The 15,783-nt window shown below is 52.0% G+C and overlaps 2 protein-coding genes and 1 long non-coding RNA gene across 3 annotated transcripts; 2 read left to right on the forward strand and 1 right to left on the reverse strand.

The window, feature by feature from the left end:
* The first annotated feature begins 3,123 nt into the window (after positions 1-3,123).
* Positions 3,124-5,062, forward strand: LOC119102759 (uncharacterized). The gene is made up of 3 exons (XR_005094731.1): positions 3,124-3,152; positions 4,534-4,671; positions 5,010-5,062. It is a non-coding gene; the product is annotated as an uncharacterized LOC119102759 (long non-coding RNA).
* A 13-nt stretch (positions 5,063-5,075) lies between these two features.
* LOC119107115 (runt-related transcription factor 2-like) lies at positions 5,076-11,007 on the forward strand. Its single transcript, XM_037230490.1, has 6 exons — positions 5,076-5,144; positions 6,425-6,526; positions 7,072-7,134; positions 9,814-9,930; positions 10,316-10,336; positions 10,984-11,007. Exons 1-6 carry the CDS (start codon positions 5,076-5,078, stop codon positions 11,005-11,007), a joined length of 396 nt encoding a protein of 131 aa, XP_037086385.1.
* A 676-nt stretch (positions 11,008-11,683) lies between these two features.
* Positions 11,684-14,312, reverse strand: LOC119107124 (dehydrogenase/reductase SDR family member 11-like). The gene is made up of 2 exons (XM_037230499.1): positions 13,887-14,312; positions 11,684-11,752 (listed from the first exon to the last, which is right to left on the reverse strand). The coding sequence occupies exons 1-2, from the start codon at positions 14,310-14,312 to the stop codon at positions 11,684-11,686; spliced, it is 495 nt and encodes a 164-aa protein (XP_037086394.1).
* Positions 14,313-15,783: the final 1,471 nt, after the last annotated feature.

Genomic DNA, 15,783 nt, shown 5'->3' on the forward strand with positions numbered 1-15,783 from the left:
AATTTAAATCTGAGCTTTTCCAAAGGAATTTGAGAAAACTGGTATCCCTCACCAAATCATATCTGTCTGATATAACAATGGGTAAAAGTATGAAAACAGTGGGATGCTTCCTTTACCAGTTATATATGGGTCATAACAGTCGGTATTGCACCCATATAATACGGTACATTCATGAGTTGGCTTTCAAAGCTGTGCAATGGTGGCTAGACTTTTACCTTGTTTCATAGCTTGTCCCAATCATTGACATGCAGCTAATTTTATACAAGAAATAGCTGGGATATTTAGAATGAGTGGCTCACAAAATAGAAAAGGAAACATCATTTACATGTAACATTTATGCATTACTCAAACCTTCACATCTCAGGGTCTTAGAATAACCTATCAAAGGATGAAACTTAGCACACATGGATTGATCAGGAGCTAAGTTGGGATTTTTTATTATTTTTCTCAACTGCTACAAATTGATCCTGTCCATATAAAATTAAAGATTAAGCTAGACCTATCCTTATTTCCCATCTAGGCCTTGTTCTAAAGCAAAATGATGAGGGGCCCTGTACCTCCCACATCCAAACTAATCAGTCAAATATTTGATACCTATGTGAAGTGAATCCTCACGCACATGCCCCAGGGCTCAAACCATGGACAAGATGGCAGTTTTTTAACCACAGGAGAAATACAAGCAATGTGAGAATTTTATTTCAATACAAGTATAAAGGTACACACAAAAATTTATCATAACCCAAATCTCAAGCAGCTGGTTAACCTAAATAATCTGACATGATTGGCAAAATCATTTTGGAAATGCTTCATTTTGACATTGTGGGAGTCTTTCTTTGCATTTATAGAGAGAATAATGTATTCATACCTATGAAACAAAAATCAATTTCAGACATGGCAACTGAATCAAACTAACCATTTAACAGTAAATGATAATTAAACATGACTTTAGCCATACTCACTGTGAATTCTGGAGCCTGACCTATTATATGTATGAGTAAACATGAATGGAAGAGCAGTGGCATAGCTAGAATTTATACTGAAAACTAAAAAAATGAGCTCTGAATGTTTTCAAATGCTAATAACAGGTGAGAGCAAGTTATACACATAGGTATATTTATCTTTAAAACTGTGCCACCAAAAATGCATGTGTATACAAGCACACATGTAAACACAGCATTCAAAAACAGAGATGAAACAAATATCTCAACCATATCAAATTGAAGGCATCGCACACATCACCTGAAGTTGAAAGTAAAGTTTTTGGATGTGACAGGGAAACAACTTATGACCCCACTTACTACTGAACTGACATTCACCTTTGAACATACATCTTACCTCGATGAGATCCGACTGAATGATGCGTTTTATTCCAAACAAAAAAAGAGCTAGGCAACACACACACTTTTCATACCACGGCCCCACATCACCCCTCCCACAACAATGTTGTTTACAACTCTAACCAAACGCCACCAAATCTGCCATTCCGCTCATTGGAACCGGCAACGTAAGCAAGCAGAACTGTTTTTGTAGTTCGTCGCATAATCGTCATATATGTCTTCAATGAATGTTGTGGAATAATTATAGGTTGTTGACCCTAGGTAATCAGTTTTTTACCTTGTTCGATTTTAATAATATTTAATGCTTGAGTTGCATTTTGACCACTCTACAGTTGTTTTCTTTGAATGGCAAAAACATCAGTCTTTTTGCATTATACTGACCTAGGCACGTGATTAAAAAAGCACTTGGCCTTTCCTAAGCAGCTATCGTAGTCATTTCAAGGGTATACTTGTATGTTGTGTACTGTTGTGTGTTGGGCGTGTTTTGGGTTCGCAGGCTTGTTGGATATCTGGTAATTATTATACCAGATATTGGTTAATGTATGTTGCTTGGGGAGAATTTGCGCGCCCGGGACAGGGCTCCAAGAGCTCGGGTTGTAAGAGCGGTGGACTGTCCAGGATTTAACATTGATCCCAGGCGTGAAGTTTCCTTTCATTTTGAGGGGGACTGGAGCCCTCCAGCTCTGAAACTCAGAGGAAAGTGGGCCAAATCCAATGGAAACTCTGTTCGTCGGGGTATCTTATAGCGAGTTGCGATATTTTTCAGTGTTCAGCCCTTCCCCCCCCCCTTCCCACACCCAATCAGTTTACAAGACTACGCCGCGATTGTGCCGTTCAAGCTCGCGCCGGCAAACATGGGTGTGGCTTTGCATGTAAGGGAGTGTTGCGCACAGCTCACTCCCGTCCTAATTTCAGTTCCCCCCCCCCCCCGCTCACATACATGTCAGCCCAAAAGCTAAAAGCAATACGTTGGGGGGGGGGGGGCGCGCTTGGAATGTTTCCTGTCCGCCCCGACCTCCGTTACAAGTATGTCTCCTTCCCCCCCCCTCCATTTCTCTGACTAGGTTCCAGCTGACTATGAGCTTCAATATTCGCAGCTGAGGCGTTACGAATTTCGCCAATGGTTTTCAGCGCCGGACACGAATGTTGATCCGTCCAATCCCTTTCCCTTTCCGGCGTCTCCCGCCACACGTTGGGTCTAGTGTTCACGCCAATCGAAGTAGATAGGACAGCGACGACTTTTTTACGTAGTGCGTCTTTATTCAGGTCATACCTTCGCCATGCCCTGAATACCTTAAAGTAATAGTCTGTAAATATCCTGGAAGAGATTTAATGGTATTTGTGCCATTTGTGCGCAGTGTGTGACTAATCAGCGATGAAGTATGACACTCTGGGACAAAAATTCACTTCAAACGGATTATTTGCACTAGCTCATGACAGGGCTTTATCCAATCCCGCCGTGGTGGGAGCGGAAGGTTGAGCAAAGAGCGGGTGGGTACCAAGCGTACACCATGTGCATGGGGAGTGCAACAGGCGCCTTCTTCTGCAGAGCTGTGGCGACATGGGGAAGAAGAAAAAGAAGCACGCCGCGGAGGCCGCGGAGGGAGCGCCTCCAGCTGCCGCTCGCCCCAGGCCCCGCCACAGGCCCCGCCACAGGGTCCGCCGCAGGGCCCGCCGCAGGGCCCGCCGCAGGGCCCCCGCAGGGGCCTCCACAAGGCCCACCGCAGGGACCACCACGGGGACCACCGCAGGGTCCGCCACGGGGCCCGCCCGGCCGCCGCCAGAAGCTGGTTTCGACGAATCTACCCCTACCGGGTGAGTAGTCGCGACGAGCCATGCTGCTGCGCGTGTGTCGCACTGCTGCAGGCCCTGCTGCTGCGCGTGTGTTGTACTGCTGCAGGCCCTGCTGCTGCGCGTGTGTCGCACTGCTGCAGGCCCTGTTGCTGCGCGTGTGTCGTACTGCGGCGGGGCATGCTGCTGCGCGTGTGTCGTGCTGCTGCAGGCCCTGCTGTTGCGCGTGTGTCGCACTGCTGCAGACCCTGCTGCTGCGCGTGTGTCGTACTGCGGCGGGGCATGCTGCTGCGCGTGTGTCGTACCGCTGCAGACCCTGCTGCTGCGCGTGTGGCGCACTACTGCAGGCCCTGCTGCTGCACGTATGTCGCACTGCGGCGGGGCATGCTCGTTCTCTTCCGTTCGTTGTGCCTCCATGGTGTCACATTGCTTTAGCCCGCCATGCAGCACCCATCGGTCTTTTTACCACCGTCCTTTGCCAGCCCACATCGTCGTCGTGGGATGCCTGTGGATGTGTTTAAATGGCATTTGTCATAAGGGCATGAGTCCGTTAAATTGTCTGACTGGCACACTGTGGTTCAGCAAGACTGGAGCCAGAGAGATTGAGGTGCCCGCTAGTCATCCAGCGCCCAAGTTTGGGCGCAGTCATGCGGTCTGCCAAATGTAGGTGCTTATAGGCTGTTGGGCACGGCACGCGCCTACGTATCTCAATTTTGGAGGCTCGTGCATCCTGCGTGGAGGCTTATGCGCTACATCACTTTTGCTCACGTGGGCCACTTCAGCTTAGGGGTACTCCCTAGATATCGATAGAAGATGTTTCCTACGTTGGCTTCTTTCCCGCTGACGAGCCAGAGATTGTTACTCGGGGCCCACAGGTTCCAAACCTTTCATTGCCAACCATCCAGTTATGTCTTCTCGTGATGAGTTTGATTGCATGGCCTTTTTAATTACTGTTAACGCTGCAAAGCTCAAACGGACAAAAAGTGCCCAAGCCGGTTCAATCCTGCTTATGTAACGCGATGTGGCGAACGCGTTTTATCGTCACCGTGAAACGGTGCGTGATGGGAGCCGGGACGGGAGCGGCCGGTGGCGCTGCCGTCGTGCCGGAGCCGGGACTTGACAGTGCGCATGGGAGCCGGTGCGGGAGCGGCCGGCGATGCCGCCGCCGTGTCGGAGCCGGGACATGACAGTGCGCACGAGAGCCGGGATGGGAGCGGCCGGTGGTGCTGCCGCCGTGTCGGAGCCGGGACCTGACAGTGCGCACGAGATCCGGGACGGGATCTGCCGCTGGTGATGCCGCTGTGCTTGAGCCGAGCCCTGACATTGCGCACGAGAGCCGGGACGGGAGCTGCCGCTGGTGCTGCCGCTGTGTCGGAACCGAGCCCTAACATTGCGTGTGCCCCAGCTCGGTGGACAGTAAGACGGAACTGCAGCCGCGTCTCACCACCTGGGACGATGACGACGCGGCCGACATCCCCATGATCCCGGACCTGGACGAGGTGCAGGAGGAGGACCTGACGCTACAGGTGGCGCCTGCTCCCACGTAAGCGTGCCCCCCCCCCCCCCCCTGCAAACAACTTGGTCAATGAAATGTCAAATGTTTTTGTGCCACACGTGTATTTGCTCCAATCAATTGCGTTGCTTTTCCACACAGATCACGGGAGGCCCCATCCAGATCACAGAAGGTTATCCCGAAACATCCAGATCGTTGCTCCGCAGTTTTTGCCGTTATGTGATGGATGCAGTGGCAGCGGGACTGGAGTTGCGCAGAAGGCCTCATCTGGTTTGCGGGAAACCCCATTGCACCTCTCGAAACACGTGCAGGTGCTGCTGCCAAATTAACACAATGCTACAACGTCGTCATGCGTCTGTCACCTTCAGAGCGCCTGTCAACCGCGTGGCCACGATGCAAGAACTGAACGCGGACCTGGAGAGAAGCCGGCGTTCATGACGCTGGACGAGGTGGACCTTCAGCTGCTGACACGCTGTCTGCAGGAGGCGCGCGACGTGGCCGAGGTCAGCTGCTGTGCAGCAGCTGGCGGCTGCCATAGTTGGCGCTCGGCCGGCGCGACCGCAGCTGTCGTTGGCTGTTCGTGCAGCGTTACCATAGAACAGGCCAGTGTTCCAGTGGGGAGGGGGGGGGAGGCGGGAGCGCTGCAGGGGCGCATCTAGCATGGGGCCTGCACCACAGATAACGTGCTCGCGAAATGTTATTGAAAAGCCTCGCTTCGCAACTGTTGCTAAGGAATCACGTTGTCGGGTATTTCGTCAGGATTTCGTGAAACTTTCTCCAAACAACGTATTCGTAGCTTGTTTTCGATGCTGTTCTGACGCAGCACTATTCCCAATGACCGGCCGCAGGCGCTTAGCTCGGCCATGACCAGGCGCTTAGTCGGCCAGAGGCCCCCTCTGCACCCGTCAGCGGTCTGCGGTGAGCGGGGTCTTCCTGCCCTGTGCCGAGGTGTGCCCCCCGCGTCTGCTGACCGTCTGGTGGCCGGCCTGCTTCTTGGTGTCGGTCCGTGGGAGTATGACGGGCTCCTGGTCCTCTCGTCCGTAGGAGCGTGACGGGCCCCTGGTCCTCTCGTCCGTGGGAGTATGACGCGCCCCTGGTCCTCTCGTCCGTGGAGAGTTGCGCGTCCCTGGTTCTCCTCTTCCGTTGGTGTGATGCGCCCTGGTCCCCGTTCCCTAGGAGCGTGACGGTCCCTGGTCCTCCTCCTCCGAGGTGCGTGACGCGCCCCTGGTCCTCTCGTCCGTGAGGGGTGACGCGTCCCTTGCCTCTCGTCCGTGAGGGTGTGACTCGCCCCTGGTCCTCTCGTCCTGGGGGTGTTATGCGCCCCTGTCCCCCTCGTCCGTAGACGTGACGGGCCCCTGGTCCTCTCGTCCGTAGGTGCGTGACCGCGCCCCTGGTGCCCTCCGTCCGTGAGGGTTGACGCGTCCTCCCTTGTCCTCTCGTCCGTGAGGGTGTGACTCGCCCCTGATCCGCTCGTCCGTGAGGTGTGAACGCGCCCCTGGTCCTCTCGTCCGTGGGAGAGTGACTCGCCCCTGGTCCTCTCGTCCGTAGTGCGTGACGCGCCCCTGGTCCTCTCGTCCGTGAGGGTATAACGCGTCTCCCTGGTCCTCTCGTCCGTGAGGGTGTGACGCGCCCCTGGTCCCTCTCGTCCGTAGGTGCGTGACGTGCTCCTGGTCCTCTCGTCCGTGAGGTGTGCGCGCCCCTGGTCCTTTCTTCCGTTGGGAGTATGACGGGCCCCTGTCCTCTCGTCCGTGAGGGTGTGACGCGCTCCCTGACCTCTCCGCAGCCGGACAGCCCTGGGTGTGGGACGTGCTCTTCACGGAGGATCATGTCGGAGGTGCAGGACGAGATCGCCCTGGACGCCACCAGCGCCGACCCCACGCCCCAGGTCAGACGGCCGCTCGCATTGACCCACTTGGCGCTGCCGACCCTAGCTGCTCAGCATATCCGGCGCGCTTTGTCGCGGCTTCTGCTGCGACCGGACTAAAACAAAATGTTGCTGGTTCGCTGCTGTGACAAAGGCTTGTGTTCACTCGGGCAGGGTTTGCGTAGCAATCTGTGACGGCTGGACTTACTCGATAGACCAGCAGTGTACCGGGTGGGGGGTGGGGGGGTTGGGGGGGGGGGTGTGGGGGGGGGGGGGGGGGGGGGCTGAGTGAGCGCCCGCAGCACCGCAGACTGACTGGTGTCCTGCTCCTGCGGCCCGTTGATTTTGCTGTTGATGTCTTTCCCCTTGTTGTATGTATAGATCGTGAGTATGCATGTACATGTCCAACGTACTTAATACGTGTAGACTGGATCGACACGGTCCCGGCAGATGCCGATAAAATGCGGTTAAGTTGATGGTGTCTGTTACAATATGAACCACAACAATGAGCACCCAGAATCGCCGTTTTTGTATGACTACACCGTGTTCCGTATTCCGTGTTCCAGCCTAGCGCTACTGGCCTGAACAAAAAGTCTTCAACGAGCACCAAGTCCGGCTCACGAACCGAGGTAACGTGCCTTACGCTAGGCAGCCCGGCGGTCGGCCGTCAACCCGCGCCCTCGACCGCCGCTCCGGGACATTGTTGAAGGGCGCATGTAGCTGCTACTCGGCGTTCACCAGCGGGGTCCTGTTTTGTCCGTCAGGTGAACACAGCATGGGTCGACAGTGCCGACTGCCGTGTTGTATCCACGATTGCCATAGCTACGGGCATCGGCTCGGCGGCTTCCTGCCACGCGGAATGATTCACGCCAGATGTTGGAAAGTTGGATCAGATAGCCATCAACAAACAAAACAACAAAACAAAAAACGAGCCCGGCGTTGCGGTCTCCGAGGTTCGCACGGCGTCTGGCCTCCGCCCCCCCCCCCCCCCCCCCCTCGACTAATACTAGGTGGTGGCCAAAGGGCGGACGAAAACGATGACGCATCTGAAAGTAGATTTGAACGCTTTACGACATAAATGCGTTGAGAAGACTGTCTGAGCGAACTTTCCCCTGTACCATATTAAGATGGACAATAAAAACAAGTTGGTATTGACAACACCGCGAAATGGCGCTGGGAAGCTGGTGGTGGGACTGGAAAGTAAAGGTAACATCTCTATTCTCGTGTTGCTGTAACCGTTAGGCTATTCAGAGGCCAGCCTCGAAATTTTGCTGGTGGTATGTACGTCCCAGTCCCATAAAAGAACGATGCGAATCAGCTTCGAAAGATTCGAAAGCATTATTTCACATCGGTTGTACTCGCGCACCTGGCGCCCAACGCCTGGCGTTATCTGCAGCGGCCAGCGCCTTTGGCTTTGGTGGAAACCGCAACCGCAGCCCATCATTATTCTTGCTCCTAGGATAGTGAGCGCGGGCCCAAAGCTTATTGTGTAATTTGCTTCACCAGTTGATTCTGCAAGAGGATTGACGTCCTTGGTCAAACATGTGGGTTGGCCATTTTTCGGTGGACTGCGTCTCGATTCATCAGATTGAACGCTTATTAAATCCGTCTCTGTTTCCGGGCCAGAGACGAACTTGTTTTTAGGTTGCCCGATTCTATTGTCGCTATTATTTTGGTGATATGCGTCCTGGTTCTTTGACGTTTTGAACAATATATGCATATTTATGGGTTTATTTTTTCAAGAACAATGTTTCCAGATTGATGTGCTAGAATCGAAGTAGCTCTTAAAACCCAAATTAAAGCTCTGAAAATATAAATTGCCTTCAACATGCAGTGCGAAAATCCGACCAAGTTTCCAATTTGTCTTCAATACTGTCGGAATCCTTGAATACTGCGGTGCCGCTGCGTGGTTGATGTAAGCTACCGATCACTTACAGCGATTGTGATTCATCTGCCTCTTGACTTAGGTGCTTTCCTCTTGGGAGCGGTGCTGTGGGCTGGGGTCAAGTACTGTGATGGCGGATCCGTGGCGTGTGACGGTCATTAAACTTCGGCCACACGGGTATAGTTTCGCAAAACAAATTTGGGGCGCCGAGCAGGAAAATGGAAACTGAAAACCTGCTTCAAAAATACGCTAAAAAGGCTTCCCTGGATTGGACCTATTTTCTTCTCAAAGTTAGAAAGATAGAGTATCCCCAGCTGAATAGGAAACAACATTCGTGCTCCAATGCGCTTCCTCGCCCTATCTCGGCGGGAAATGCTGTCGACATCATTGCCATTTTGTTGGGCCCGGATGGTCGAGCCGGGTGTCGGCAATTGACGTAGGTTGGATGTGACGTGACTTTAGACGCTGTTGGACGTCCATGTTTTCGGAAACATGGAGAGTAAGTTGGTGTGCGTAACTATGAAGGACTGCCAGGGAAACCTTCGGCAGGTAGACGCAAGACGTGCTTCAGCCTGCAACGCACTCTGCGATAGATATATTCGAAATGTCTAGTGTTGTTTTGCTCATCATTGTCAGACGGTTACCACAAGCGGCTTAGTTGCGGGCGTCGATTGTCGGGTTTCCGTAGCCATTTCATTGAATATTCACGTCCAAATGGAGGTCAGCACATTTCAAGCCTTCTTCCGAGCATAGCGGCTAGTAAATTCGTCACATTTTTGCGTGCTTATATTCTACCGGTTTATTTTAACTCCCAGCTAATACATCGGAACAGAATAACACAACGAAAGCAGCTTGTTGCAGTCCATAAAACTTGAAAAGGCGCTAAATGATGTCAAAGCACCCAGGCAGTGATACAAAACTTTACCAGAAATAACGATACATATTAATTGTACAATTAAAACATGCGGATTGCAGCAAAATCGAATGCGTCAGTAGATATGTTATGAATGTGAAGTTCTAGTTTGACCTGCCCTGCTTTTCTTGTTCCTTCTTACCGGTGGAAGTAATATTAAGGAACCCTTTAGAATTTATGTAGTTTTAGGCCTTCACTTTAGTGTTCTGCATGCGCATCGGACGCTTTAGAAGGTCTGGGGGGGGGGGGGGCATATTCACCATTGGGGGCCAAATTGGACGGGGGTGAATTGTGTGTTCCACCCGAAGGAATGCAGATCAGTACTCGTGCGCCCCCCCCCCCCTCCACCTCCCCAATTGATTAATGGGTCTCCTTTGATGGGTGCACCTGTTCGGAAACCGCGCATGGGTCAGCGTACTCGCGTTTGGCTCGTAGGTCCATACGGCACACCGGCCAGCGTGACCCCTGCGCGAGCGCGCGTCTCAAGAGCCCGTCTGTGGCTTGTTGCAGCAGCAGCAGCAGCAGCAGCAGCAGCAGCAGCAGCAGCAGCAGCAGCAACCGCCGCCGCCGGCCGCTGAGCTGAGGAAGAGGTCGTCGACGGGTGCCGGGTCGGCCTCAAAGACACAGGTGCGGGGTGGCCAGCAGCCGTCCTTTACAGCGTGACGACGCGGCGCTGGCTTTCTCCTTGGCGTCAGGACGCCGCGCTGTGACGGCCTTGCATCTGACCGCTTCCAGGGTGGTGCCCAGCGCTCAGGGGAGGAAAGCCCGTCCCGCTTATCTGGCAGTGCCATGCTGGATATACCGTGTATTATAAAGTCTTGCTATTTTATAATGAGATATGTATTCGCCCCTTGCGCTAGCTCGTCTTGTTTCTGCTCAGTTTCCTGACTTGACAAGGTGCATTGGTGCAGGTGCGCCGTCGTCTGATTTTTCTGTCTCGAATTCAGCTGCGTTCAGGCCGTGGATGACACGACGTGTGAGTTAACACCCGGCTGTGTTGGGTGCGATCCAGGCTGCTGCTCCTGCTGAGCCGGCTTACACCCACGGATCGCCACACTGCGCTGGGGCGCCAGGCCAGCATCGTCTGCGGGAGGACCGTACCTGTCTCTCTGAGACGCGCGTCCAGGGTGCTTCCGGCTGTGACCACCGCCGGCCTCGTCTTGCGCTCCCCCCCCCCCCCCCCCCCCCACACACACACACACACTCAGTGCGTGTCCGGACCCTTCGCGGGTGTGACGCTCCATAGGCCGCCTTTCCCTGAACCGGTGGAAGACACTGCTCCCCATGCGGTTCAGCCCTGGTTACTGTCTGGCGATTGCCGAAAACGGGTACGACTCATCGAAGGAGTGACAGGGTGGTGGGAAGTGTCGACCTGGGACGGTTCTGGTCGTAGCAGTGGTACATCAGTACGAGCAAATGGCATTGTTCGCCTTTGCTAAGTGCACAGATGTGACCGCCGCAGCGTTTTTGTTTTCGTTATCCCACGTTGGAACTCAACTCGTTTGGGTGAATGGGATGCAGTGTGATTGGTAGCATCTGCGTGGAATCCTGCTAGCCTGAGGTAATTGAGGACCCGCCTTGCTCACAAATCAATTGGAATATATTTTTTTACAAACGAGGTGCGATTGTGAGGTTCTGTGAAAGCAGTAGCGGTGTTACAGTCTGCCCCCATGATTCCAGCACTGGAGCTGGACGTTCCCGTAGTAGAAACACAGACAGGCTGCAGTTCTACCCAAAGGTCTTTACCATAAATGCTCGTTGATAAACCCCACAACGGCCGCCGCCTAAATATACAAAAGTGCGTCACGTGCGTGCGCGCATGAACGTGGCCATCTGCCTTGTCCCCCATTCTTCACTGCGTGCTGTTGCGGAAAGGACTGAGCATAATATCTTCGATCTGAAACAAAAATCATGTTTATCACTTCTCAAAAGTCCATGCAAAATTTCAGTTGTCGAATGGTAAAGTTCTTTTTGTATGTGACCCCACCAGAGCTATGCTGTAGAAATGCATGCCTGCTGCTGCTCATTTCGGTTCCCTATCGATATCCGATATTCAACTGCGTCACACGCTTAGGCGAGTGTTGTATCATATAGCCTGGAAAAGTTATGTACGGTTGTTCTCGGGAGATGAGGCAAATTGTGTGTGCATTACACGATTACCCGAACTTCCACATAATGTATGCCGCTCGAATTCGCTCAAACGCCATGCACTCGTAGCTGTCGAATCATGAACGAAGGCGCCGGCCGTCCTCGGTCCCTGGCTTTCGACGCTTCGTACGAGGCCGGTCGATGACGTACCCTGGACAGACTTAGGAGCGGACATGATACAGACGACAGCGTCGGCGACAACGCTCGGGTCCATTCCCACTTCCATCAACTTTCAGGCCTCTTGCTTGTCGGCTAACATGCGGTTGGCAATGTCCGTGTTCACAAGGCCGGGCGAGATTTGCTGAAAATGCATGATACCAATCATAACCTCATTTCTGCGCGGATGTAGGGGAATGTAATAGTCCCTAAACCGTGAGATTTCCGTCTGTAGCTTTTTAGGCATTTGAATAAGGGTTTCCAGTGACTTCTAGCCATTCTTTCAACGTACGCAAAATGGCATGGCCCTGGAGTGGTCACTAGCAGCGCTTGACCATCTTTCATTTAGGCTCTTCAACAAATTGTAAATCAGCCGTCGATGTAGAATGGATCCACTTTCTTTCAAGCAAGTTAACGTGGCTTATGTGTGTTAGAGTGATGTTCTATAACGCGTGTGAATGGTGCGAAGACGTCAGGTGGTAAGTTTGCCTCGCGTTAGCTAAACTTTCAATATACTGGGGACAGGATTTTGGTCTTGTAATTTTCTCAAGTCTTGACTCAGACTTCCAGAAGGCCCTGTGTCGATTCCTTGTAATGCGTAGGAGGTTTGCCTATTATGATACTTTAAAATCACGCTGCGATGCGTATTCGATGTTTTTGAGGCCAGTGCCTCGTCATGTGGCAGTCACACGATTTTGATTTAATGTACTTGAAGGTTATAATTGGCCAAAGATTTGGTAGCTTCCAAGTATTTTACAACCGTTCGCGCCCTAGTTCTTATTGAGGGTGAGAGCTTTAACACGTGCTCGGGGGGGTCAAATTGCCCCCCGAAGGTTTTCCGGAATGGTTTCCAAACGGCGCGGCGTAGCCGTGCCAAATTTTGGCGTAGCTCTAGACAATTGAATAGCAGATCGTTTGGCATAACAAATTTAGATGTAGCTTGCAAGTCGCTGACCTGTGGCAGGTCAAGTCAGGCCATGGTTTCAGCGAAGGTATTTTCTAGGGAATCCTTCAATCTGATCCAACAACGGAGTGTTAGACGAAGTCATACATCTCTGGGACGCTTTTCTTAGGGCAACACAACAGTTGAATGAGCAAATTACATTGACCTAAGGTCAGGTATGAAGGTCACACCCAGGTCAAAACCAACCTGTTTTGTTACTCTAGGGCTTGCTGTATGGGATAGTTTCCTGGTGCTCATTTCGAGTTTATTGATAGCAGAAACCGCATTATACATCTTCCACGGACCTTCTTAGAGGTCATAATAGATCATTGACCTAAAATGACCCTGGTCAACATTTTGTTTTAGGAACATACTGCCTAGCGTAATCTTTGTCGCTTAGTCAAATGCAAAAACTCAAAGCAATCTTGTATGATTTTGGTCAGCTTGGCCTCAAAAAGGTCGAACAAGGTCACTGACCTTGAATGAGAATGTGACCTTTTGCTTAGCAACGACTATCTATGTTCTGGGGCGCTTTGGAGACCAACCTGGAACTTGACCTTGGTTGACCCTGCTTTGACCGGGAGGGTCATGACCTAGGAACCTGAACTTTGGCCCTCAGTGAGTTCGCGTGCAGATTAAGACATTCTGTAAACTTGATGTCTCTAGCTTTCTAAGTTCCTGAGACTTCAGAGGGGCAAATTGACCCCCACCCGCACCCGAGCGAAGGGTTGTCTAGCCGGCCACCTGGGCGCGCGTGTTAAGTACTAACTGAGACATGGCATTTGCGTGAACATTACCTTCCCAATTGTACTCACAGACGTCACCCTTGCAATGCCGTCTCGTTTGCTCTAAAGGGCAAACGCGTTACCTCAGAGAGGAGCGCTCGTTGGAGATAGCTGGTGGGCCGACCCACTCATAAGATACGATTATTACGGGGTTGACTGATCCGGGTGTCATCCCCAGCCCAGCCGTCGCATCCGCATAGGAATGGCGTCAGTCACGAACGGACCTATGCGGTGTCTTGCAAGGCGTAAGAGTGATTACAGGTTCTGATGCGTCATACAGGCTTACCCAGAGGGATTCGATAATAACCGCGTCTCCTTGGCATCAACCAGCGAGTAAAGCTGGACGAAACTTCGTAGTCGAAGTTTCCTTTTACAGGTTAATCTGCCAATCCAACCACCTACCATCCCGTAATCCCCCGTGCTTGTGTTGTGTTTTGTCAGATATAATGTATCACACGTCATCTTGACACATGCAACGGCAGCGTACTAGGGTCAGAGTGCGAATATGAAAACCGCAGCGACAGATGCATCATGGTGGCCCGGGTACGTACCGCGACCCTGATCCGCATCTTCTTAGCAGCCACCTCCTGGCGCAGGCTCTCCGTCAGCGCAGTCACGGCGTACTTGGTCGCCGTGCAGAAGTGGAGATCGGGCCAGTCGTCCACGCAGTGTCCGGCGCGGCTGCAGATGTTGATCACCTGGGCCTCGCTAACTTCGCAGGCGGCCATGTTGTTGACGGCCAGCTGAGCGCAGTGCGCGAGCGCCAGCACGTTGACGTCCAGCATGGCGCGCCATTTCTCTGCCGAACCATCCAGCAGCCAGCGGCCGAAGTTGAGGTCGGCATTGTTGATCAAGACATCCTCGCCGCCGAACTGTTGCTCGATGGTGCGGAACATAGCGTCGACCTGGTCCAGCTGGCTGAGATCGCAGCGCATGGCCGTCAAGGAGCCGGCGCAGCCCTGCAGCTCGGCGGCCATCTCCTGCAACGGTCAGACCGGAGCACACCCCGTCATCGGAACCTGCCCGTCACATGGCCCGAGTGAAGACCACCTCGCTCGCTGGTGCAGACAGCGCCGGCGCCTTCACACACCTCTGAACGGCACATGACCGACTCCTAAATTAGATTGTAAAGGAATTCGAAGCCACTGGAAAAGTCTTACCCTTAATAATTTCTCGAACAACTGTGTACCAGTTGCAAAAAGATAACTTATCAACCCCACCAACTGCAGAAAGGCATATGATCACAGTTTTGTCATATCATGTTGACATACTGTGCAAATGTATGTCAGAAATATTGTGTTGCAATGTGGAGATGCGATAGCTTGCAAGTTCCAGGCATTTCATGTGAGCCATGGCGAGGGCGACAATGTCTTGCAGATTGAAGAGCGGATGGCTGCCAGAACATTTAATCATTCTTCGGTATTTTTACGGGAATAACACCATTACCGGGTACATCATATTACACGTATTATCTACGGCACCTTCGCATTTCCCTGCATCTGCACGTCACCAAAGCAAGTTCATGAAACACCCACAGTGTGCACGCAACGGCTAGCCAATCAAGTGCGATGCAAGAGATGCATGGATTGGGAGGACATTGAGAGCCTTGATTCGCTTGTGCCAACCTTGAGCATAAATTATGTCTAGTCTTGAATCTCCGTGGAACTCATCGAACGACAAACTTGTGATTTCAGTAAACTGCATAACAACCTAAACAAATACAGCAGACGAAAATATTGCTCTGGGTAGTAGTGACTTTGATTGTGCTACAACGACATTATGCAGAAATGGCAGTGCTGCTATCACGTCAGATGTGGCAAGCAGATCAACATCTGACAAAGGGAGAGTATCCATTAAGAAAAGACACATACTACTGGCTTTGCACATTGTGAGTTTTTCGGATATCTAGTAATATACCAGGAGCTGGTCAAAAGGAAAATAGCAGGCGGTCATTGAATGTTATTGGAAATATTCCAGCTTATATAGCTCACAAATGTATTTCAGTGATTTTCAGACATCTCCTTTTCACCCGTCCCTCCTGGTACACATGTCGAATGTTTGTTATTGGGCGTGAGAATCCAGAATTTGAAAAGGAGGCGTCATACTGTGAGCATTAGATGACGATATCCGAACTTTCCATGCAGCGGCGCAACCAGAATTGCGACGAGGGTTACCATGATTTGCAGCGTGGCGATTTTTTACGAGCTAGTCTCAGCCTCATTGACAGTCTCTACGCACTGCGAACGAACTTACAGACCACCACAAACGATGAAATGGACAAACGCCTGGCGCCTCAATGAGCTATCCCTTTTAGTTTACCCTGGTGTTTGCCTGCGAGCTATCGCTCTTTTTTGCCCTGGTGTTTGCCCTGGTATTTGCCTGTGAGCTATCGCTCTTAGTTTGCCCTGGTGTTTACCTGTGAGCTACCGCTCTTAGTTTGCCCTGGTG

The sequence above is a fragment of the Pollicipes pollicipes genome, unplaced genomic scaffold, assembly GCF_011947565.3.
Source record: "Pollicipes pollicipes isolate AB1234 unplaced genomic scaffold, Ppol_2.1 Scaffold_2555;HRSCAF=2994_pilon_pilon_pilon, whole genome shotgun sequence".
Lineage (NCBI taxonomy): Eukaryota > Metazoa > Arthropoda > Thecostraca > Pollicipedomorpha > Pollicipedidae > Pollicipes > Pollicipes pollicipes.